The sequence below is a fragment of the Euprymna scolopes genome, chromosome 35 (genome assembly GCF_053919585.1).
Source record: "Euprymna scolopes isolate OS-2025 chromosome 35, ASM5391958v1, whole genome shotgun sequence".
NCBI classification, from domain to species: Eukaryota; Metazoa; Mollusca; class Cephalopoda; order Sepiida; family Sepiolidae; genus Euprymna; species Euprymna scolopes.
In genome coordinates, this window is record NC_136516.1 from 47,332,046 (window position 1) to 47,359,402 (window position 27,357).

A 27,357-nucleotide genomic window follows, 5' to 3' on the forward strand; every position below is an offset into this window, starting at 1 on the left:
GACAAAAAAAGGAGAGAAAAGAAATGAAAAAGGACAGTAAAAAAAAGAAACAAACATAAAGAAAGAAGGATAGAAAAAAGGGTCAGAAAAAGGGTCCAGAAAAAGGTAAAAAGAAAGAAAAAGGAAAAAAGAAAAGGAAAAAAGAAAAGGAAATGAAAGGAAAATAAAAACTAAAGGCAAGAAACAAAAACAAACATAAAGGAAAGAAAATAGAAAGGGAGAAAGAAGAAAGAAAGAAAAAAGAAAGGAAAGGATAGAAATAAACGAAAAAATAAAAAGAAGGAAAGGAAAATAGAAAAGAATGAAAGAGAAAAAGAAAGGAATGAAAACAAAAAGTGAAAGAAAAATGGAAAGAAAGAAAAAGAAAATAAAGGAAAGAAAGAAATAGCAAAAGGGAGAAGTAGGAAAAGAAGGGAGAGAAAAAAGAAAGAAAAAGGAAAAAGTGAAAGGAAAAAAGACGAAAAGAAAGGCAAAGAAAAGAAAGGAAAGAAAAGAAAAGAAAGAAAAGAAAGAAAAGGAAAAGGAAGAAAGAAAAAGGAATGAAAGTAAAAAGAAAAGAGAAAGAAAAAGAACAAAAAGGAAAAGAAAAAAGAAAAAAGAAAAAAGAAAGGGAATGTGAAAAGGAAAGGAAGAAACGGAAAAAGAAAAGAAAGAATGCAAAGAAAGAAAGGAAAAAAATAAAAAGGAGAGAAAAAAGAAAAGAAAGAAATAATAAAAAGAAAGAAAGGAAGAGAAAGGGGAAAAGAAAGAAAAGTAAAACGGCTAAAAAAAGTGCAAAGATCAAAGATAGGAAGTCCCATCCAGACCTCTATTGAAATGGTGCCGAGGGTACTTGAATCATAAGGAGGCTCATGTCCACTCAAATTCCAAAATATGCCAACAGTCCTTATCAATGAGAAAACCAATGGTAAACGACTGTTGCAATAACACAAAATGAATACTGAAACAGCAAAGAGTTCAAGAAATTTGTGGATACTTGTTATCACTCAGACTCCAGGGAACACCACATGTTATTATCAGTGAGCAATCACTACTAGAATTTATAAGTAGGGCTGTGACAACAGCATATTCTTTCCATTGTTTTGACTCTTGAGTATATATCCGTTGATATCTTATATTTTTTAATATGGACTGGTGTGGTTCTCGGTTGATTGACTGTGTATTACTGTGTTAGATTGGGAGTCAAAACAATGAAAAGAATATTCTGTTGTCACAGCCCTATTTATAAGACACTAAAGGATGGGTCAATGTAATTGTTTTCACTTGTGAATTTAAAGATCGCGCGGAACTCATTCACTGAGCAAGTCAACTTTTTGATTGAAATCGCTAAATTTGAACGCTTTTCACTTCCTGTGGCTTCGTAGCATAGCGGTAAGATGTCACGTTTTCTTTCATTTTCTTTTCCTCCTTCGCGTCATAGGTTCGAGTCTGCCTGATTACAAACACTTCTTTTTTCTTTTGCACCTCCAAACACCCGGACAACGCCGGGTACCCCGCTAATTGTATATAATTCTTAAATAATAAAACTTTATCAAAACTTTTGTATCATTGGTATTTGTTTCTTTCCCCACGAAAGCAAAATGTGACACAAGGCCTAACGTTTGTATTATTCTGATTAATGTGACACAAGGTCTAACGTTTGTATTATTCAGATTAATCGGATTAATGTTCTCATCTTGAGTGTTATTTGCACAACATGTGACCTCCTATCTTTTTCAGGTGAGTAAGTCGCCATATTTGATATTAGGAAAAAGTTGCTTTTAACTCTTTTTTTTTAAAAAAAAAAGCAGCGCTAGTCTTTTCCTCTTACTCCTTCAAAAGCTTGCCGGCAGCTGTGTTTGATGTAGTATATTGGGAGACACATGTGTCTAGTACCGTGTATTCAGAGCCAGCTGTGTCTAATAGTGTGTATTTAAAGCTAGCTGTGTCTAATAGTGTTTATTTAAAGCTAGCTGTGTCTAATAGTGTGTATTTAAAGCTAGCTGTGTCTAATAGTGTGTATTTAAAGCTAGCTGTGTCCAGTACCGTGTATTGAGAGCCAGTTGTGTCTGATATCGTGTATTGAGAACCAGCTGTGTCTAGTACCGAGTATTGAGGGCTAGCTGTATCTGGTACCGTGTATTGAGAGCCAGCTGTGTTTAGTACCGTGTATTGAGAGCCAGCTGTGTTTAGTACCGTGTATTGAGAGCCAGCTGTGTCTGATACAGTGTATTGAGAACTAGCTGTGTCTAGTACCGAGTATTGAGGACTAGCTGTGTCTGGTGCCGTATACTGAGAGCCAGCTGTGTCTAGCACGGTGTATTGAAAGCCAGCTGTGTTTAGTAACGTGTATTAAGAGCCCTCTGTGTCTAGTGTAGTGTATTGAGAGCCACCAGTGTATGGTGCTGTGCATTGAGAGCTAGCCAACGTAGTGGCTAGTCAGAGATAACAACATAATGGGTTTGGATGAAATAAAAATTTTTTTCATTGTTTAAATATACATAATTATCCTCCGCCTCTCCCACTTTAATAAAAACATTCCCTACATACAACTCTTCACAAATTGTATAAACATCAACCCATAGTCAGAACAGAAAACATAAATAAGATAACAGATCGTTTATGTTTTACTAAATTTCCACTACTAACATTGTCCCATTGACCACTGTACATTTATTAACCCTTATTCTCGAGTGGCCTCTGTGCCTTGATAAGTGGTGACTCCTTTGTAAAAAAAAAAAAAGATCGAAGGGAAAACAGCATATTAACATGTATACATGTTGGCCAGACAAGACTAACCTACATACATTTGAAAAGATGGCGAGCATCGGTGTAACCAATTTCAGTTTGAAGTTTTAAATTTAAAAAATGATAACATTTAAGTTACAAAGAAATTTGAAAAGTTCAAAATGCAAGGAAGGTAACTCATTTTTATGTTTCAATAGGAATTATTTGCTTTATATGTGGGCGTTCGTGTCATTATTTAAATTTGTCACGATTGTAACAATCTTTGTTATCAGAATAATTATTTTCAAAAAGAAACTAGAATGAATTTCACTTTTACATTTGTTTTAATGAAGAACGTTACAAAAAGAAGATGGTTCGTTGAAAGCTGTGATAAATGGTTTTATTTTGGAAAGAATATACTCATAGGGGAGAGATTAATGCTATCTTAGTTATTAATTTCCTAAACTTTATTTTCTAACTTAACGAAATGAATGAGCGCATGGAAAGAGATATAAGCGAGATAAAATTGTTAAGCCAAGTTGGGGAAACGCTTAAATATCAACAATTGTCTGCACACAATGTAATATACGGCCAACATGATGGGTTTCTTTCAAACACGATCTAGATTCATTGAACTAATTGGACGATTTGTAAAATTTAAATAAAAACTTTTTGTACAAATTACTTTTGTCTTTAATTTGATTACACACGAATCCCTCTACATGTGAAACGTAGTTTGGTTCTACCATTAAATGACAACTTAAATACGAATCAGCATTTTCAGCCGTGATGTCACAGAATGGAATGCATATATAGGCATAAAAATCAGAAGGAAGGGAAGGAGAAACAACGAAATGGGAAAAACACACATAGCGATTGGGAAGTTACGGTAGTCTTTTCCTCTTACTCCTTCAAAAGCTTGCCGGCAGCTGTATTTGAGAGACACATGTGTCTAGTACCGTGTATTCAAAGCCAGTTGTGTCTAATAGCGTGTATTTAAAGCTAGCTGTGTCTAGTACCGTGTATTGAGAGCCAGCTGTGTTTAGTACCGTGTATTGGGAGCCAACTGTGTCTGATACTGTGTATTGAGAACGATGAGGGCTAACTGTATCTGGTACCGTGTATTGAGAGATAGCTATCTAGTACCGTGTATTGAGAGCCAGCTGTGTCTGGTGCCGTGTATTGAGAGCCAGCTGTGTCTAGCACGGTGTATTGAAAGCCAGCTGTGTTTAGTACCGTGTATTAAAAGCCCTCTGTGTCTAGTGTAGTGTATTGAGAGCCACCAGTGTATGGTGCCGTGCATTGAGAGCTAGCCAACGCAGTGGTCAGTTAGAGAGAACAACAACGTTACACACGATAAGTTCAGAAGGAGTTTTCGATTATTGTAGCATAAATAAAAAAAATAGACAATAATTCAAAAAAATCTTTTACATTCCTGTTTGATTTTACGCATGTCACAAACAAGTTGAAAGAAATATGAAGAAAATTGATTTAAAATTTACTTACATCATAAGAATTTCTAAAAAACTTGAACATCTCTCTGACTTTGGGCATGTTTCTTTCTTCGAATACGATGTAAAAATTCTTCACACAAGTAATTTATCCAAATTAACAGGACATAAACATTATCTGAAAAAAAAGAAGAAAAATCGTTTTCATTAATGTTGCCTTCATTGCAAGCCAATAATAATCAAGACAAACACATGGTATAATTAGCAAAAGTATGTTACAGAAATACACGTCATGCTCCTGGGGCCATAACTGTCATGGATCGCTATCATGATGCTGAAGTGTAACTGTATTTAGTGTCTCTGAGGAAGCATGTGCTCGACTGAGCTTTTATCTATATCTCCCTCCTGTAAAATATTTGCAGCAAATATTCGTCTAGCTAAAACAACTATCTACAATTTATCTATATATATTTATCTTTATCTGTGCCTAAAACTGAATGCACATTCCATGAGCAAAGTTTATTCCTTAGAATTGTCCGTCTGTGGTACGCTCCCTAAATTAAAAAAAAACTCAATTTATTTCTGAAATAGGTAACATAATATGATGCACATAGCTATGAGAAAGAAGGTGATAGCTTCTAGAGAAATACGCAGCATGTTTAGAATTGTAAATGATATGAGCTGATAACACATTATTAAACAGTGATTATCTCTCTCAGTCTTTCCCAACTCCAACTGCACTCTCTCTATATTAAAAAAGAAAATAATAAAGAGAAAAATTTGCATGGTGTACATACCCGTAATGGAAAAGAAATATTGTATTCCAAAAAAATCACGTAAATTGATCAAGTAGTTTTATTTAATCTGCACGGAATTTCGAACTGAATCGTTTCCGGTGTGTTGAAGTCTCAATCCTCAGTGCGGGCGACATTCAAAATACAATTGCGAATTACTTGAGATTTCTACCCAGTCATAACTGACGGAACAAGAGCACGCTACCCCCATAAATTAAATAAAGGATTCCGCTTGAAATTTCGTGCAGACCCCCGAGTTCTTCAAAAAGATTCCCGAGTTCGACAAGATATTCTTGAAGAAGGGTGGAGGTTACATCGTTGTGAAAAACCCCTCAAGATGAGAACAGTAATCCGAATAATTCAAAATAATACGAATAATCAATCCTCATCTCAAAAATTCACAAATGTAATGTTGCAATTTGTAATGGAAAAGGTCAATAGGTGTCAGATGAATGTAGAAACAACATTTGGATTGTGTTATTTCGGAGAAATAAAAAACATTCAAATCGAACAAAATTTGGTAAATAGAATTTATTCCATTTTTCTTCATAGAATGAGGTGGGGGGGGGGGGGTAAAGTTTGTCTTTCAAGCATAAAAAAGAACAAAACAAAATTCACTTTACCAAAAAAAAAAAATTCTCATCGCCAGACATTTTTCCCATTAGAGACATATACAACTAAAATGATATTGTAAAAAAGAAAATTTCTACACTTTTTTTTCGTATCAAACCGTTTTTGAAACTTAGAACAAAAACATCAATATTTTTTTTTTTTATAGAATTTTAGTTATTTTCACGAAGACAGACATAAACACATGTACACAATGACAGTATAAAGGTCAGTTGTCTCTTAAAAAAAAAAACAAAAAAAAAACTTTTTTCTAACTTCGCATAATCTGATTTATTCAAATATAATCTAAAAGTATATACACTGCAATATCTGGCGTCTTATGTTATTTTTTAGAGAAGGGTTGTTAATTTGTATTATTTGGAATACGGTTCTCAGATTGGGTGTTAATCTCACAGCATTTTAATAATGCAACCTCCGACCTTATCCAGGTGTATCTCGAACATCTTTATGTCGAACTCTGGAATCTATTAAGTAAAGAGGAAACAATATTTTTATGAGTTGTCCACAGGAGCCACATGAGTCAATAATAAGTCTACACCTGGAAGCCGCGCGAAATCTATGTGAGTCTCGTTAGAGGCACCGTCAATAATGCGTCTGTCCATGGGAGCTACGTGAGAGACATTGTCAATGAGTCATTGTCAATAGTGAATTTGTCCATGGGAGTCCCGTGAGAGACACTTCGCCAAAACAAATGCTGTAATAACTGAAAGAAAACTTTGATAATCGCCAAGTACGCAATACCGCTTCTTAAGATTTCTGTAACTGTGTCCACCCATGTGTGTTAAGAAGTGTATTAGCTAATAAATAGAAATTAAGTTAGTCTCTCTTTCATATGTTAACTGTTTTTATTTTTCTTTCTAAAAATAAACTTAAAACACCAAGTGAATGTCTTTAGTGTACCTTTCTGTGCGAAGAAAAGTTTATTTCACCTAACTACACTGATGACGAATCACGAACGAAACGGATCAAGAATCCGTGCGTGCGACGGTAAAGGAGAAAGCTGCGAGGGATAGAAGAAGAAGAAGAAGAAGAAGAAGAAGAAGAAGAAGAAGAAGAAGAAGAAGAAGAAGAAGAAGAAGAAGAAGAAGAAAGCTAATTAAAATACATCACACATGCGCACATCTCGATGATAAACATTTGGGGTAAAATAAATTATATACATTGAAACATTTGATGTCTTATGTTTTAGATTTTTTTAGATAAGGATTGATAGTTTTTATTGTTTGAATTCTTTAGACTACTGTTCTCATCTTGAGTGTTATTTTCACAACGTTTCAGCCTTATTCATGTGTGTCTTGTTGAACTCGGGAATCCTTACGTTGAGCTCAGGAATCTATACAGAATATTGCATTATAACTTACGGCATGTGTTCTTCAGAATTTTCTGATCTATTCCCTGCTTCTTTTATTCCAGCTCGTTTGATTCATTGGTCTAGTGGTCTTCATCAATTCACTGTTTTGATGCTTCATTGCAAAACAGCTGGGGTTTTATTTCCACAACATTTCAGACGATGTAACTTCCGACCTTCTTCAGATGCATCTCGAATATCTTTGCAAAATTTATATGAAATTTCGACCAGAACCCTTTTTAAATCCACTGGGTAAGCTTGCTCTGTTCTGGCAGACATGACCAAGTAGAAATCTAAAATAGCCGTATTCGTAGAATCGCTTGGGTGCTTGTGCAGTGTAATGGGATTTCAAATGAATATATTTTAGATAAAAACACAATTACGTACATACGTGTCATGTCGAAATTTTAAAATTCTCAAAATTACGAAAAATGACTAAATAGAAAAATAATTACAAGTAAAAATGATTTTTCGAATCATAGTTTTATCGTACTGGTTAATGTTGAAGAGTTCTTCAAATCCAAAAGAGATAACTGCAGTATATGATTTTTACAAATCCGCCATTTCAAAACAAAAACCGTTTGTTTTTTTTTGGGGGGGGGGTCTTTTTATAAAAAATAGTTCTAGCAGGTCTTCTATTGGATCATTTTTTTTGTAATTTTTACTAATTTCGACATAACACGTAAGTATGTAATAAAATACATTTTTTGAAATCCCATTCGCCATCGGTTGTATAGGAACTGAACATGTCACTTAAAACTAATTATTAATTAGCATTTATATCCGTTTGATCTATAGTAAATTTGAGAATTGGACACATGCAAAATACGGACCGTGCTGAAATAATAACGTTATTATTTTTTTCAAAATCTATGCTTAACATGGGGAGGGGAGGGTACTTCGTAATTATTTTTTAGTTTTACCTAACAATATGATAAATAAAAGATACCGTAAAACTAAGAATTTAACTTGAAAATCCAATCTTCAAAAAACGCAGTCTGTATTCTGCATAAGTACCAAAAATTGTTCTGTTTGCTTGTCTGTCCTGTTTATTGGTTAGTGATAGACTCCTAAATTATTTGTACCGCATTGCGACAAGTGTGTATTGTCCATGTAAAATGGACATTGGCTACGGCTACCACTGACTACGAAACGGTGCGTGCAAAACAGGACTAGCTTTATAGGGTTGTATGTTTCCGTGAAAATAGTGTTTTAACCTATTGGAGTGCTTTATGTCCTTGTTTGACATTCACACCGTTACAGAAGTAAAACCTGCAATGATGACGTGATAGGAAGAATCGAAAACGTTCGTGATACATATGAAAGGTACATTATTTTTTAAACACAAAAACATCGTTGGAAAAATTGAAAAAAAAATTTTAAAAGGTTTTGATTTTAGGAGAATAAACACAGGTGCATTAGTCTCCTAATAATTATTTAATTAATAATCACAAAAACAACAAAACATATCCTTGAAACAAATAACAACAAAAGGTGTTTATTGCAGAAGAAAGACGAATTGTTTCTCGAACTGAAAAGAAAGAAAGGGCAAAGGAATCTGCCTGGCTGGGTGTCGTCTGCTGATGGTCGGGTAGGTGAGGGACGGATGAGAGTAGCCAGTGAGTAGCGGTGTTAGGAGTGCTGTGAGAGAGATCTGTTCTGGTCGCTGGCTGGTGTCTCTTTGCCTAAATCAGCTGAGTTTACAAAGGGGTAAAAATAGTCGTTTAGGGGACAGTTAAAATCAATGCGCTCTGCCAACCGATTGGTCTGTCTTGCCGAATCACGTTGGCAAAGGGCACTAATCCGCATATATGAAATAGTTCGTTAACCGCTACAGATTCAACAAAGGAGTCTGTTATTTTTATTTGTTATTTTATATGTGTAAGTGTGTAGTGGAATGACGAAGTGATTTCGACGAACGCTAAAACGCAAATTGCTCGAATTAGTTACCCTTTTCTTTCTTCGGTTCGTTTCGATATGCTTTCTTCATCACTTTCAAAAACAAGTTTTCACATAAATGTGTAAACTGAATTTATTTTTAAGTAATGAAAATCTTTCAAACCTCAAAAAAGTAACGCGTACATGTGAAAGTAGTAAGCCAGTGTGAACATCAAAATTCATATAAGAACCAATCAACAAAATCAGTTTTCTCATTACTTTACCAGTCACAGCTGAAAGACACCGGAATGTATGCTTTTCAACCCACCTAGTGGATCAGGGGGTGGGGGAAATAGTCGGAAAAGAAAATAACTCAACTTGCGCCCATCTTCTATACATGCAACAAGACCAACGTAAACCAACTGGTGCTACCAGATCAGGCTGTCTAAAGATATTGGCTTCCTGAGACAAAATGCACCTAACATTGATGCTTTTTTGTTTTTCTATTTCCTTTTGCAAAACTTAATTATGTTTTGAAAAAACAAAAACAACAATCCCCCCCCTTTTTCCTTCTTCCCATTTCTCTTTTCTCTTTCTATCTCCCCCACTTTCTGACCGGTTTCCTAACTTAACATGTACCAAACATTAATGCTGTAACCCTTTCCCCTCTCCCATTGCAAAACTCATTCATGTACTGCAGGGCGGGGAACAAGTACGATAAAATCCACTACAGCACAACCAAACCAAATACTACAAACTAGCGATTGAAGATACAAAGAGCTTGAAGAATAAAAACCTTCTACAAAATAACTGGATGCAACATGAATACTATTTTCAAAATAACTGGATTCAGTATTAAATAACCTGAAAAGGATTGATATGCTGTAAAAAAAAAAAAAAACCAAACTAAATGTAAACCAATGCGCACACACACAGTGCCACGCTGCCAAATACTCACATACGTATATTTCTTACAGACATATTTATTCTATATGGACATTTTGACTCAAATTTCTTTACCCAACCACTTGCATGTACTATAAACATTGAAATATCTGCATTCATTTTTTGCGGACTGTTATCCTTATTTTCATTTTTATTGCTTTTTCATCACCTTTTGGTCAACTCATCCTGTGGCCTTCTTCACGCTGTTAACTGCAATGGGATTGCTGAGTCTTGTAACTGCATTCCCAGTAATTACTGCCTTCCATAGTTGTTGTTGTCTCAACATGTTTTCGCCAACCAATCCTCTAATGGTATATATGTCAAATTTTAAGAAAACTATATTCTCATAGTCCCTCTTAGGAGAACACTTACAGATTATGGACTATTTTTTCTTCAGAAATTGTGTAGATTTAAAAATTGCATCAAAAGGCATAAACGAGGTGCCTTCAATAAGTTTCCAGACTTTATTCGTGTGGGCATTTTTATAGGGAGTACATACATGAAACTATAGTCCCCTTTGAAGTATTCTCCTCCGGCTGCAATGCACTTGTTGTACCATTCCAACAATTTCTAGAAGGGCCCACAGAAGTCCTCTTGTGTGAGTGTGCCAATGATCCTTGCCACAGTCTCTTTCATCTCCTCAGTTGTCTCGTAATAACAGCTTCTAAAGTTTTCCTTAAGCTTAGGAAATAACCAAAACTCACAGGAAGCAAGGTCTTGACTGTAGGGAGTGTGAAGAACTGTCTTGATGTCCATCTTGGTCGAATAGTTTTATCTTCTCTGAGCATCCTTCAAACAAACTTCACACAAATCTTCTGTATCTTCAATTCCTCAAGAATAATTGTGTGTACAGTTCCCACACTGACATCAAACTGTGCACTTAGTGTCTCTATAGATACACAATGATCCTTATCCATGAAATTCGTTATTTGGCCAATCAACTCTGGTAATCAAATTTACTTACTCCTCCCACACCTCTCATCGTCCCTAACAGACTCCCTGCCTCCTTTGAATCTTTAATGCCACTCAAAAACTGATGCTTGATTCATGCAAGATGGTCCAAAAGCTGTCTGAAGCATTCTATACGTTTCTGTGGTATTTTTCCAAGTTTAAAACAGAATTTTATTGCATGCCGTTCTTTTAAAGTATCCTCACATTCAGATTGCAGTTTTGAAATTGGTCATCTAACAAGATGTGTAGCAATAACATACTGAATTTTCTATAACAAATTTAAATGTCTGGAAACTTATTGAACGCACCTCGTAATTTGAGTTGTTTAGGAGGAGTTGTTTTATTTGTTGCTGCCTTCTCTCTCTACACACACACACACACACACACACACACACACACACACACACACAGGGCGCCCTGGAGTGGTAGGACTTCCTACTTGGGGGAGGTTGAGACTCTCGGAACTCTGGAGAATGCCGGGCAACTATGCTTGTGTCATTTTGTATGCCCTGGCAGCAGCGGCCAACCCTGCTTAAAGGAAGAGTTAAGTTATGAATTTTATTATTTTTTATGAAACCGACATATAAATCTGATTGTTTGGTGAAAGTGACAATTTAATATCACTTTGAGAGACTTAACGAAATATAATTTCGTTTCTGATGCCAGCGAACCCAAACTCAGGGACGTCTGGCCTCTAAGCATAAGGCCAGACAGGGGGTTACGGGGTTGACTTCTTCTGATCGTGAGAAACACAACTGAGAGTGTTCACAAATTCACAGGAACACACACACGGGAATTCCCCTGGGATGACGTAACTAGTTGTGATTGGTCGAGGGAACACCGCGCCAAAAATCATTAGTTGGAGAGAGTTGGAGCTGAGTTCTGAGCGAATCTAATCCTAATCGAAGAGTTGTCACCACCCTCTCTTCCCGACCTCACCACCGCAAAACGGAGAGTAATTAGATCTAATTGAGACTCAATATTGTTTGTTAAAAATGAACAACTGGAGGATTGTATATGTGTATATCATATTTTGTATATCTAACCTGAATTAACCAAGTAGAATAGAGATATCTGAGTCTGTCTTTCTTTTGTGTGCATGAAAATCTATTCACTTCCAGCGTGACAGCGGCATATCAACCCAAAGGTGAGATCAACTCCGACCAAATCTATCAACGAGTCCTACTGCTCCAAGGGATCCTGTGAAGAACGAGCATGGCGCCTATGTGACAAGGAGATCCCCATTAGGGATTGCTGAGGGTTCACATCTGGTTGCCGGTGACCTAGACAGGTCACATCTGGTGCCAGTTACCCGGAAAGGGCACAAGGTGAATTTAGAGATTTGGGAACTCTTCTATTGTATTCCCGGTAAACTTCGATATAGCTTTTATATAAATTTGCTGCATTTTTTTTTTCTCATAGGGAACTGTTGTGGTGTATCCACCCTACGGATAATAATAAACTCTTCCACTCACTATAAAGACCGAAAGAATATATCTCTCAACGTTACCATACAAGTTATATCAAGTCTTTCACCGTGGCAGTCGGACTGAAGTATAACCACACTATTTGTTGCATTTGATTTCCTGTACAATATGTGTTATTGCCACTGAATACTGACGCGTTTCTTTGTTCCAGACTTGCAGGATCATAGGGACAGACATGCAAACATACTGACGTTAAAAGCATTTAATGAAATAAATAACAGTATTTCTCGCAGTTAACGGTAGCCGAATGGATATGGTCCTTGCTAATGAAGACAGAGATGACTTTTGTTGCCGTGTTCGAATTTATCAACTGATGTTAATCGTGACACCCTACACTGAAGATTCCCGAAAGGATGAAACACTAGTATCTGTAGGTATTTAATAATTATTATAGTAAATAATCATGCCAGCCCCTTTAAGAAATTTGCTTCTTATCATTGAGCACTTTAGGTGAAATGAAGAGTCGGTCAATTTATCCTTTATGCGCAGATCATCATATAATGATTAGATCACTATGACAGATGTTAAAAGCATTTAAAAAATAAATGTTTAAATTTCAACAATATTTCTTGCGGTTAACGGTAGCCGAAAGGATTGGGTCCTTGCTAATGAAGCCAGAGATGTCGGGTTTGGATCTATCCACTGGTGTTAATTGTGACACCCTGCACTGATGATTCCTGAAAGGATGAAGCACTAGTGTCTGTAGGTATTTAATAATTATTATAGTAAATATATATATATATATATATATATATATATATATATTTCCCCAAAACATCTGGCCTTGATGGAGGGGAGACTAAAACTTGCTGCTATGGTTTCAAATGATCTGAAATAACAGCAAAGAGAGACTTGATTCCAAATATTTCTCATATGTTATATCTTCCCTCTTTTGGAAATACGGTATGATTATGAATATCTCCAGTATCAAATAATCCTTGTACATTGTGAAATTTAATTCATGTATGAAAACCAAAGATGGAAGATATAACATATGAGAAATATTTGAAATCAAGTCTACCCTTGCTGTTATTTCAGATCATTTGAAACCATAGCAGCAAGTTTTTGTCTTTCCTCCATCTAGGCCAGAGGTTTTGGCGAAATGCAGATATTTTTTAATTCATATGCAAAACTAGGAAAACAAATGACTATGTTTGAAACATTTTATGACTAAAAAAAGTGCCAAAAATAGGTTCTGGATGATGGATGATTCCTTAATGTGCGACTTTAAGGGAGAATGTCACATAGCTCACTACACAATTCAGGTCGTTACCTTTCCAACGAGCCTTCATTTGTTAAATTCTGATTCTTAGTCGCTGAGATTTCGAACTTATAAAATTGCCAAAAAAAGGTGATATATATATATATATATATATATATATATATATATTATAGGGTGGATACACCACATATATTATTGTTATTAAATACCTACAGACACTGTTTCTTCTTTTTGGGAATCATCAGTGTAGGGTGTCACGATTAACGCCAGTTTATATATATATATATTACTCGTAACCAAATTGAGTATTGAAATGCTCGTATCTTTGGTTCTATGGAATAAAACTACAAAGATTTTCAGGTTTTTTGAAAATTATAATACTATTCTATGGTTAAAATTTTATGACAATTAGTAAAAAAGAACCTCTACTTTAAAACCAATAAACTATGCCCAAATTTGCCTACATTTGTATGTATAGTGTCCTGGAAAACCAGCTTTAGTTTTGCTGATTTGGGATAAATTTTGCTTAAGGTTTTTTTTTTTTTGTTTTGTTTATTTGCTTTTTGTTTTTTGTTTTTTTGCTTAGTTGTCTCCTCTGTGGCCTTGGCAGTTCACAAATATATATGTAAAATATCAGGTTTTCATAAATTTTCAGATAGATTTTCATAAATGCAATAATTCCCAGCTGAACGGTTTAGTGCACTTGACCCTTGCTGGGAAACCGATATCAAATCAAAATAGATTTTTTTTCTGTCATTGTGTACTGTCAAGAATAGGGGAGGTATCTTCTCACGAAGACAAACTAATCATTAGAAAAACAAAGACAAAACGACAATAATCTGTGAATATTGGAAAAAGAGAAGAAGCTGACTGTTAATAATTCAAACATATAAAAATAATTATTACTGTAATAATATATATATATATATATATATATATATATATATATATATATATATATATATATATATATATATTAGTGTGTGGACGATTAATCAGAAATCGGAAATATATCGGAATATGTATTAGTGTTGGGACGATTAGTTGGGAATTAGAAAAAGCGAAACATTTTGTGGTATCGGAATCGGTATCAGAATCAAAAATATTATAGTCTAATTTCCGATTCCAAACGGATTCTTTAAAATTTTTAAATAAAAAATGAAACAAGCACAAATATTTTTTTTTTGTTTTTTTTTTTTTAGAAGTTGTTCCTTTACAACATATGTATCTGACCTTTGGACCGAGATCACACTGTAGTATCTGTTCTTCAGATGCTGCACTTCAATTTCTTGTTCTCTGTCCGTGCGAAGTCATTCACGACTGAAACAATTTTTAATTTTTCTTCCTTTTCTCCAAGTTAAAAAACGACCCTGGTGTCTAACTCTGTCCCGAGGGGAGGCAGTGTAAATATGGTACAACATAAGACTAAGAGGGGGCGACAGAATGGATTATAAATCTCATTTGCAGATTTAACATTGATTCACCGAGTTTAATTAATTATATTTACTAGGGGGGTACCCGGCGTTGCCCGGGTTTTTAGAGGCGTGTGTGGTTTGAGGGGGGGGGGGTAAAATGAAAACAAAGGGAAGTAATAACCCTGTTTAAATATTATAAAAACAAACAACATGTGAAAAAAAAATGAACGTGATGCAATACGAACGGTCCGCCGAAAACCAAAAAAAAAAAAAAAAAAAAAAAAAACAGAACAGAAAAAAAAACGTGATGAATTAACTAAAAAGTGAATTAGGCCAAATATCAATTCCACAGTGAAGTTTGTTCAATTCCGCAGTGAAGTTTTTTCAATTCCGCAGTGAAGTTTGTTTTGGAATGTACCATTGTCGAGGAACTGTAGAGCTAATAGGCCTATAGCACACCTCAGATAATGTGCTACAGTTTGTAAGCATTACATTTGCATGTAATGTAATGATTTTTAATCCTATTAAGGTCAAAGTTGGAGGGGAAAAATAAGCTCATTTTATTTATATAAGAAGATAGATAGATAGATAGATAGATAGATAGAGAAAAAGAGAAGAGATAGAGATTAGTCATTTATAACTTGCTTACTGCCTTTGTAATTGTTTAGCATCTATTTGCTAAAATGTCTATGTGCCCTCATAGGAGGGGGTTCATAAGATTATTAACAAGTTTTAAATTTTTATTGGCGCCAGCTGTAGACTAGGATAGTTGTCATAGGCTTTTTCTGAAATAATTAAAATTTTATGGCACCTTTTTGGAAACAAGGAAATCCTTAGACTCTCCAAACCTAATTTAATTTGTTTTTATTAGTATTTATTGTAAGCAAAGTCAATATTTTAGAGTTCACTTGCCTATTCAATATCACAGATTTTAAAAAGCTTTTCGCACCTATTTGATTAATATGGTGTCTATTAAAGACTTCGCACTTTATTATCAAAGATTTAACATGCTTGGCATTTTTTTCTGGTTTTGTCTAATCACCACATCCTTTGAAATATTCCATGTTTCCTTATATATTGAGTTTTGACGCAAGTGAAAATATAGATGAAAATCTCACAAGTTTATCAAAACTTTGGAAGAGCAAACATTGAGGAGTTTAACTTAAAAAAATCGATTGATTGCCTGCTCTATTCAGTAACCCTAGCAGGCTGAATTTCACATGCCTCCTCAACGATTTAATCTACAATAGATTCTAGTCTACATTGCACTGTAGAGAACATACTGTTGATTTTATGAAATTATTTTATATAATGACTTGAATTATAGTTTAAAATGCAAAAAGTAAAGTATCATGGTTCAATTGTGTTCTAAACAGAAACATTCATTTCAAACATGCCCCTGTATTATCAAAGAACTGACTGTTGATTTTATATGCCCGTTCCTTCTGCTTGTGCGGTGATGAAACATCTCAAATGCACTTGTGATGTTAGGCTGTATAAAAGTGTTAACTTTGATCAAAAAAATGTTCCTTCTGTGATGGGATTTTTTCTGATCATCGATTTTTATCTGGTGTATTTCGATAGAAAACCTATCTAAAACACTCGCGGGCACATGCGTATGTGTGAAATTTCAAAAAATCGACCAAGCTGTTTTGGAGTTGGTAGGAAACGAACTCTCTCTCACACACATACACACACACACACACACACACAAAGTGACTTTTATATATAAACTAGTGGGGATACCCGGCGTTGCCCGGGTGTGTAGAGGTGTAGTAAGGAATCACGGGGGGGGGGGTAAAAAGTGGTAGTAGCGAGGGGGGAATCAAAACAACAGTAGGCAGTTTGGGTGAAGAGAGGTGTAAAAAAAAAAAGTGGTAGTAGGTAGGCAGGCTCGAACCTGCAACGCGAATTGACTTGTGACTACTATTTATCTAACTTTTTTATTACTCAAACACTTGTCATATGAACTTTTACTACCGTGAAAATAAATTTTATATTCTTATCTCATAAAAATATTTTTGTTTTTCTCAAATTTTTTTTCCATTTACAAAACTGTTTATATTTTAGATAGCACTTGCTAACTGGTGACCCATCTATTATTTTAATGTTTCATTGTATTTTCATTTTATTGTGCACACATGTTCCATAGATGTCCTCTTCATTTTCTTTCTTCCATAAAACATGGCTTTTACACCCCCAATTCATATTAAATGTCGGTGTGGTTCTTAGCTCTATTCAGATCCATCAAATATGGCTTCCACCAAAACCAGGGACCACACAGTTGAAATAAAGACCAGACAAAAACCATGTTGAAAACGTGTAAGCATTTTTACCATTATTTCCAGAAAATATACCATTTTCTATAGGTCAGGCACTTGTGTGATATAGATTTTTTCTTTTTCTTTTTTTTTTTTTTTTTTGAGGATGTGACTGACTTTTTTTTTTTTTTTTTTTTTGTAAGTGTTTTTTTTTTATTTTAACAATTACCTTAGACAAACAAGCATTGCTAGACAAAGGTTAAAGTGCTGTGTTATTTGTTGGGGAGTTGAATTATAATGAAGTACGAAGAGACACATTAGGTTTTGATAAAATAAAATAAAAATAAAGCAAGTGTCAGACTGCAAGTTCATTTTCTTGCAAAAGAAACCAAAAAGAGAAGCAAAAATAGTTTCACTTTATTTCTAATAACGTGAGTAGATAATTTATCATTGAATTCAATATTCATGAAATGTATTCAAGGTACTCATAGGATTTAGATTTTTCCAGCCACTTTTCTCATCTTGCGTGTCGTTTTAACAACGTTTCGATTGATGTAACCTCCGACCTTCTTCAGGTGCATTTTGTCGGACTGAGGAATCTTTCTGTCGAACTCGGAAATCTGCATGAATTTTCGAACAGAACTCTTTACTTAATCTACGAGGGTAGCATGTTCTTGTTCCATCAGCCATGGCTGTGTAGAAGTCTTAAGTAATTTGTAATTGTATTCTTTGTGTTGCCTGCACTGAGAATCGAACCTACAACCTTGTATTTTGAAGAAGAGTGTCATTTTTTTACAACGGAATTTCACCAAGTACAGGTTGGAACGATAAAATTGTTGCTCTTAAGAAAACAACCCTACAGTTTTATTTTCAAGCTTTTATTGAAAAAATCAATTTAGGTGACTTGATTATGTTGTAGAGCTGACATCTATTCAATATAGCTGCCTTCATCCTCAATCACCGCCTCAATCCGGGTCCAGAACTGGGAGCTTTCACAAGTGCCAGTAGGAGCTCGGCAAATACTCAGCGTATGGTGGCAATCAAGCTGGCTTTGGTGTTGTGGGAGGTCATGTTGGTGATGTTCTCAACATATGACCGAACAAAGTAGTCCAGTGGGTTCTGATCAAGGGAGAAGGGGGACCAGTGAGAGAAAGGTATAAAGTCGTATAACTACTTCTGAAGCCAACCCTGGGTTTCTTTGGACTTGTGGACCGGCGCAGAGTTCTGCTGCTGCACCCAAGGTCTGCTAGCGACCACCTGATTGCTTCGATTTCGAAAATGTGAGATGGCATGATGTGGCCCTCACTTGAAACCACACCAAAGACCATAACCGTGCCCAGAAACTTTTTCATCATCCTGGCCACTTCCCTGTTTATTGTGGCATTTTGAGGATGCTGGCAATGGTCCAGTTGTCATAACTTTGATTGAAAGAGAGCATGAGTTGTACAGCAGTGCATTTCTGATCTCGCTCATTGAACATTGTGTCACTTTCAGATATGATAAAATGCTCCTATAGCTCTTGGGCTTTGTACACAACTGGCCAACTAGTAGATGGTTTGCAACAAGGAAAGGAACCCGGTTTTTATCAAATGGAAATGGAATCATGTCGTCTCGGGCGGCAATTTTATTATTTCTCCCTGTAGTTTATTCACGATGAACAATTCTATTATGAATTTTAGGAGCCTTAAAATCTATTTTTGTTTTTTTACAATTTGACTACTTATCACTATGTATCATTATTTATTACTACGATTATCATTGTAAATTATTTAGGACTTCTATTCAGTCATGGCTGACGGAACGAGAGTATGCTATCCCTATCAATAAAATAAAAGTTTCTGTTCTAAATTTCGAACAGATTCCCAAGTAAGAAAGATTCCCAAGTTTGATAAGATGTATGTGTAGCAGTTGAAACTTTCTACAATCAAAGGCAGGAGCTAATTCTCGCGGCTTGAGATTTGAAATCCATTTTCTCCCTGGCTTGTCCAATCAGAAACCAGCTCTCAATCACGTGTATAAAAGGTAAAACCGAAAACGCTTTCCCTCTTACTCTCTTTCTCCCTGGCATTAGCCTGGGGCTTTGACCCCAGGCCTAGCGTGAGTAGAACAAGCCAACATGGCTAATGCCAAAACTTGTTTCCACGTACGCTTCACACATACTCTTTCCTAACACAAGACACTAACTCTTTGCCCTGTTTCTACTATCCGACGCACACTCCTACGACATATACACTGAACACTTTTCTCTTTCTTTCTCCTTTAACAGGCCTAACTAATGTCTAATCTTTGTCTCCACGTCAGAAACTCCTTATCAAGAGAGACGTCAACCAGATAGGACCTTCCTCTCTCTCTCTCTCTCTCTCTCTCTCTCTCTCTCTCTCTCTCTCTCTCTGCAGCTAATCCGGTATCAACGATTCCCACAGGGAGTAACTACCGTGACAACATGAGGTAGTCAAAGGCTAGGTTTAATCCGGAATTCTTTTCACACATGAATACTAAACTCTCCTTCTAACCCGTTTCTTTCATGTACACACTACTAACGAAGATGATAAATAAAGTTGCTTTTGAACATAGAATGAAACTGCTTTTCGTTGTCTCTTATTTTATTCATCTGAAGAAGGTCGGAAGTTATATCGACCAAGATGTTTTCAAAATAACATGCAAGATGAGAATAGTAGTCAGAAGAATCCAAACAATATGAATAATCAATCCTCATCTCAAAAAGTCAGAAACATAACATTCAAAGTAATTCAAGATTCTTTATTTCTTTGCTCGCCTTTTTGGGGGAGAGGGTATCTTTAGTATTAATCAATTACATTAACCTATTATTATTATTATTATTATTATTATTATTATAATTATTATTATTAACATCATCATTATTATAAGTGGAGGTATGTGAGACCAAGGCTGAGTATGTGAAATGTACGGATAGAGAAAGGGCAGAGGAACTGGCTAGGAAGAAAATGCACGGAAAGTTCTTCCAGGATATAGCAGAAGTGGCTGATAAAAGATCATGGCAATGGCTTAGAGCTGGGTATCTGGCTAAAAGTACTGAAGCTTTTGTTTGTGCAGCACAAGAGTAGGCATTAGGAACGCGATTGTTCAAAAAAGTGGTTGTAGGAAAGGAAGTTGCTGCAGAATGCCGGATTTGTGGTAAGACCTCAGAATCAATTGGGCACCTTGCAGCAGAATGTAGTGGATTGGCCCAGAGAATACTGCAAAGAACACGATCGCATGGGACTTCGGATATATTGTAAGAAGGTTGGGGTGAAGTGTGCTGGAAAGTGGTTTAAGGAGGTGCCTGATGAAGTGAGAACAAGTGAGGATGGCAAGGTAGAGGTATGATCAGATAAAAGTGTCATAACGATCAAGCAATTGGAACATAATTGTCCAGATTTGGTCGTCATTGACAAGGTCTAAAAAAACTGGCAAATTATAGACTTTTCAGTTCCTTGGGACAAGAATGTGAAAGAGAAGGAGAATGAGAAGTGGAGCAATTATGCTCCATTAGCCTTGGATATATGGCGTATACGCGGGGTTAAAACACAAATAATCCCAGTCGTAGTTGGTATGCTAGAAGTAGTATCAAGTCGTCTGGAAGGACAATTGAAAAGCTATGAATCCCCAATGTTTTAGGTGGCCTTCAGACCTCTGCTATTGTAGGTACCACCAACATCCTTAGGAAAACCCTTGATCTTTGAAGCCCCTGGTCTGGAGCCGAGATTGAGGGAAATCCTTTGGAAATGAATTCCATCCCTTTTCAGGGAGAAACGAAATCAGAATTATTATAATCTCTACTATTATATAAAAGGAACTTTGTCTGAGTCTGTGTGTGTGAGAGTTTATTTCCTATACATTCGAAAACAGCTGGTCCGATTGTTATGAAATTTCACACAAAGGTACCTTGTGTGCCTGGCAGTGTTTTTGGATAGGTTTTGTGTCGAAATGTCTTTGATAAGTATCGATAATCGGAATAATTTGATGAAAGAAGGAACAGGCGATTTTGACCAAAGTCAACACCTTACACAGCCTAACATATAAAATCAACAGTATGTTCTTTAATATGGCAAGGGCGCATTCGAAACGAATGTTTTCATTTAAAGCACCATTGAACCATGATATTTTACTTCTTTTATTTTAAACTTAAATTCAAGCCATTATCACTGCACATGCAGTAAGGCGAGCCATATAAAGTTAACAGTAGGTTCTTTGATATAACATGGGCGCACTCAAAATTAATGTTTCAGTTTAGAACACAATTGAAGCATGATACTTGACTTTTGCATATTTAACTTTAATTCAAGCCATGTAAAATTTAAGAAAATCAACAATATGTTCTCTACAGTGCAATGTAGACTACAATATATTGTGATCTAAGTCACTGCGAGAGTCATGTGAGCTTTTGAACGCAGCAACGTGAAATAAATAATTACATAAAGAAAATGCATACAAGAAAATAATATTTAGAATGTGTTATGTTATCCATGGGAAAGTCCCTTACGCCGACAGCTGATCCGAATAAAACTTATATAAACTTAGTTCATTATAATATAAAAGTTGATTGCATTTTTCTTAGAAATAACAATATATGTACACACCTCGTGCACACATAAATACGCTCTCACACATAAACACGCGCAGACACATACCCCCATATATATATATATATAATAAAATTGTCACAGATATATCTTTAACAAAACAGATCTTATTAACACTTTTAAGAGAATCAAAAAACAATATGAAATAACTGCTTTTTCAATTTCTCTTGAACGCTCAATGCTGTGTTAAATGTTTTTTTTTAATATCATATCTTAAATATTAATCTGTTTGTATTTTTATGTTCTCAACCTTTTTCTTGGTTAAGAATTTTCTCTTTTTCGGTTTTATTTAGCAAGAACTTAACTGTTGTGGCATTTGAAATTATTTAAACTACTCCATACCTTTTTGGAAAGTACTGTTATCTATTCCTTATTTAATGCACGAGTTCACTGATTTCGATGACAATAAAAATATGGGAATGTGAAACATTCATTGATCATCATTCAATCCCGAGCAACATGGGGTCACCTTGCTAATAATAATAATAATAATAATAATATGATTCATAAGAATGACAAGAGAAACGAATCCCCAAAACACCTGGACATGGCTCAGGAAAGGACAAATGAATAGAGAAACGGCATCTCTACTGACAGCTGCACAAAACAAGGTGATTAGAACTAACCACATTAAAGCTAAAATAGATAAAACATGGGAAAACAGTAAATGTAGACTCTGTGGACAAAGAGAACGCATGGTAAATCACATAAGTGAATGCAGCAAACTATCTCCTCCAGATTACAAGAGCAAATACAACTGTGTGGAGAAAGTAGTACAGTGGGAACTCTGCAAACAACTTCATTTCGAACGCGTAGACAAATGCTCCAAACACAAACAAGAAACCGTACTCGAAAATGAAAACCACAAAATTCTTTGGGACGTGAATGTACAAACAGATAAACTCATCCAAACAAAGAGATTGAATGTGATAATAATTACCAAGAAGGAAATTGTAGATTTTGCTGACTCAGCAAAGTTTAAGATGAAGATGTTCCCATTCTAATCGCGTTGTTTTGTGCAGCTGTCAGTAGAGATGCTGTTTCTCTATTCATAGATAAAAAAAAAAAACAAATACGTGGGACTTGCCAAAAAATTGTCAAGACTATGGCGCATGCAGAAAATCACCATAGTATCAATAATCGTAGGAGTACTAGGAAGAGTGCCAAAGAACTTGGAGAAAAGACTAAGAGAAATTTGAATTAGGAGGAAGATTAAGATTATACAACAGACGGTAAAACCCTTGAAGGCGAAAAAATACTCACATGCGCTACAAACGTCAACCAGCTATATAGAAACTGCTACAGAAGCAAAACAACAAGATAGAGGAATATCAGATGGAACCAAGAAAACCCAAAAAAATTAATTATGCCAACACGATGCACCAAAAAATTGTAGTATCAACATCAACTGGTACAAGAGCAAATAATCGTGAAGGGTCAAGGAAAATGGAAAGACTGAGGAGAGAAAGCACTAACTAGACCTAAACCAAAAATTTAATGCAAAAAGTAAATCTATATATTTATTAAGATGAAAGTGTGTGTGTGTGTGTGTGTGTGTGTGTGTGTGTGTGTGTGTGTGTGTGTGTGTGTGTGTGTGTGTACATTTTCCTACGCAATAAATCTGTCAATTTTAAGTCTACAGACTCGAAATTTGATATACAGGGTACTGAAATTTTTTTTTTTTTTTTGTTCAACATGATTGAGTTTTGCAAAGTGAAAAGAGCACGCAATAAGTAATGCCCCTGACCCACTTCCCATAGCAGTAGAGCAACGAAACTTGGCACAGTTATTAGTCTTTCTCTACATAGGAACCACCCAGAGTTATGCATTTCTCCCATCGTTTGATGCAGCTCTGGAGACCGTTTTAGTAGAACACCCCACGTTGGTCCACCAACCATGACGTGACTTCAGAAATTAAGGCTGCATCATCTGGGAAACGCTTTCCTTTCAAAAACAACTTCATGGCTGGGAAGAGGTGAAAGTCAGAGGGTGCAAGGTCAGAAGAGTAGGGAGGATGGGGAAGAATTTCATAACCACACGCCCGTGCTTCTGATCTGGCGACATGCGAGTTGTGGACCGGAGTGTTGTTCTGCAGGAGCAGGGTACCTTTGCTGATCTTGCCTCACATCTTGATTTTGATAGCTTCCCTTAATTTCCTCAAAAGTGAAGCATAATAGGCTCTTGTAATTGTGGTACCCTTTGCCAGGAAATGTCATCACTACTCCGTCCTGGTCCCAGAAGACTGTGAGCATGACCATGCCAGCGGAGGGATGCACCCTTGCCTTCTTTGGAGTTGGTGAGTCCAAGTGCTTCCACTGCATTGACTGGGCTTTGGTCTCTGGATCATAGTGATGGACCCAGGTTTCATCCTGTTTAATCAGTCTTTTGAAAAACTTTGACTCATCTTCTTGGCACATCTCCAAATTCATCCTCGAGCACTCAACACGTTCTCGCTTCTGGAATGGTGTGAGCAACTTGGGAATCCATCTGGCAGACACCTTATGCATATACAAATAGTCATGAATGATAGTTTCCACAGACCCTGTACTAATCTTGACATCTTGGGCTATTTAGCAAATAGTAATGCCCCGATCTTCCAAAATGGCAGCCTCAACTTGACGGACAGATGCCTCATCAATGGCAGAAGGGGGGCGACCAGGTCTGGGAACTGTTTCCACAGACTTCCGGCCATGTTTGAATTCACGATGCCAGCGTTTTACAAGGTCATATGATGGGGCATTATCACCATAAGTTTCTTTCATTTTATCAAAAGTCTCCTGTGGTGTGCGTCTTTTCAAATACAAAAACCGGATCACTGCTCGACATTCAACAGGCACCATTTCACACCTGACTCAGTTCAAACACTTGTAGAACAGAAACCACAATTAGTTCAGAGCTGTAACTTGCCATATAACCAATAGAGATATAAATCATTGCACATGCAAAATTTCAGCTAGATCAGACAACTGGAAGTGGGTCAGGGGCATTACTTATTGCACGCCCTTCGTACACCTCCAAACACTCTGGCAACGCCGGGCTGAAATGCTAGTAACTAATAATTTCATCCAATGTTGTGTCGAATGTGAAACTTAAAATAAAATGCACTTTCTTGCCCTTCAGGAAATGGTATGAAGAAATGAAGCGAGAAAGGGAAAATGATAGGAGGAGATGAATGGGAGAATAAAAAGAGGAGATGAAAGGGGAAATGATAGGAGATGAAAGGGGAAATGGTATGAGGAAAAGAAAGGGGGAGTGGTACGAGGAGAAGAAGGGGAAATGGTATGAAGAGAAGAAAGGGGATTTTGTAAGAGGAGAAAAAAGGAGTAATAGTATGAGGAGATAAAAGGAAAAATGGTATGAGGAGATGAAACGGGGGAATAGTATGAGGAGGTGAAAGGGGAATGATATTAGGAAATGAAAGGGAATGGTATGAGGAGAAGAAAGTTGATTTTGTAAGAGACAAAAAAGAGGGATGGTATGAGGAGATAAGAGGGAATGGTCTGAGAAGAATAGAGATGAAAAGGGGGAATGATAAGAGGAGGTGAAAGGGAGAATGGTATGAGGAGAAGAAAGTGGATTTTGTAAGAGGAAAAAAGGGCGATGGTACGAGGAGATAAGAGGAAATGGGAGAACAATGGTAGGAGTAGATGAAAGGGAGAATGTAGGAGGAGAAAGGGAATTGTATAAAAAAATGAATAGAGGAAATGGTAGGAGATAAAAGTGGGAATGGTATGAGGAGATTAAAGGGGAAATGGTAGGAGGAAGTGAAGGGGGATGGTATGAAGAGATGCAAGGGGGATAGTATGAGAAAGCGAAAGGGGGAATGGTAGGAGGAGATGAAAGGAAGAATGGTAGAAGGTGAAAGGGAGAATGGTAAAAAAAGATGAAAGAGGGAATGGTAGGAGGAGATGAAAGGGGAATGATAGGAGGAGATGAAGGAGGAATGGTAAAGGAGGTGGTAGGAGGAATGGTAGGAGGAGGTGAAAGGGAGAATAGTAAAAAAGATGAAAGTAGGAATGGTATGAGGAGATGAAAAGAAGAATGGTAGGATGACATGCAAGGGAAAAGAGAAACGATATCACAGGTGAAGAAGTGTAGAAATAAGAAATGCGAAATCAAAAAATATATGAAGAAATAAGAAAAATTAAGATGAGAAGCAAATGAGCAGAAAAGGGGAATGAGGTAGACAGGAGAAAAAAGACGAAATATGAAAGAAGGGAAAATAAGTTGGGTGGCGATAAGGAGGGGGAATGATTCTCATTTTCAAAATTGATATTTATCTCATCAAAAAAAAAATGTCCTGTTTTTTCTCATTGTGGTGATCCCTGACTATAACTGATCCGCAAATACCGGCTTAATCTGATCAGGCCAGTTCTGCAGATGTAGATCTAGCTGTTTCTGTTTTTCAGCAAGACTACTTTTCTAAAGATGCTGAACACATGGCCCAAGAGCAGAACGATAAGCCGCAAGCTGCAAACTAACACCAGCAGAAGAACGTAGATAAACCCGCTCGTCCTCCGCAATATATTCATCTTCTGCCATCGTCCACCTTTCATCGATTTTTGAATAACAACAAAACAAGTGATCAATGCTGAATTCAGAATATGCAAATCGATAAATTATTTTTAAGTAAATAAAGAAATCATATCAACAGGGTGTTCTTCATTGATAAGTTATCATTTATCAAGGCCACAAAATATTCGAGGATATGGATTAATGAGATGGGATAGGTTGTTTGGTTGTTTTATTTGACAGCATATCAACCATCTTCAGGTTATTTAATGACGAATCCAATAATTTTGGAAACAGTTTTTATGCTTCAAGTTCTATCAAAATTGTTTTGTAGGGGAAAATTGTTATGACATTTCTGAACTTTTGAGATGAGGATTGGTTATTTGCATTATTATTCATCGGTCTACTGTTCTCATCTTGAGTGTGATGTTCACAATGTGTTGCAAGGACTCGTGGCACAGTGATTAGAGTATTGGGAAAAATCAATTGTAAAAGTGATATTCTCCTGAAGGTTGAAGGTTCAATCCAACGTGTGGGCAACCGAAAAATACATTTGTTAATTACTTAGGACCTCTATCCAGTCATGGCTGATGGAACAAGAGCGCACTACCTCCGTGAAGTAAATAAAGCGTTTCGCTCGAAATTCCATCCAAATTCCCGAGTTCAACAAGATATACCTGAAGAAGGTCAGAGGTTATATATATTATTATTATTATTATTGTTGCATATTATTATGTCAATAAGAAATATTATTATTATTATTTTATTGCATATTATTATGTCAATAAGAAATATTATTATTACATATTATTATGTCGATAAGAAATATTATTATCATAAATTATTATGTCGATAAGAAATATTATTATTACATATTATTATGTCGATAAGAAATATTATTACATATTATTATGTCGATAAGAAATATTATTACATATTATTATGTCGATAAGAAATATTATTATTACATATTATTATGTCAATAAGAAATATTATTATTACATATTATTATGTCGATAAGAAATATTATTATTACATATTATTATGTCAATAAGAAATATTATTATTACATATTATTATGTCGATAAGAAATATTATTATTACATATTATTATGTAAATAAGAAATATTATTATTACATATTATTATGTCGA

General features: G+C 35.8%; 1 protein-coding gene across 1 annotated transcript in view; it reads right to left on the reverse strand.

The window, feature by feature from the left end:
- LOC145259858 (uncharacterized) overlaps positions 1–27,357 on the reverse strand; it is a 1,597,463-nt gene that overhangs the window by 1,458,231 nt on the left and 111,875 nt on the right. The window contains exon 2 of the mRNA XM_080117703.1: positions 4,213–4,335. Within this exon, the coding sequence (XP_079973829.1) occupies positions 4,213–4,260 (48 nt within the window). The 5' untranslated portion in view covers positions 4,261–4,335. The remainder of the gene's footprint in view (positions 1–4,212; positions 4,336–27,357) is intronic.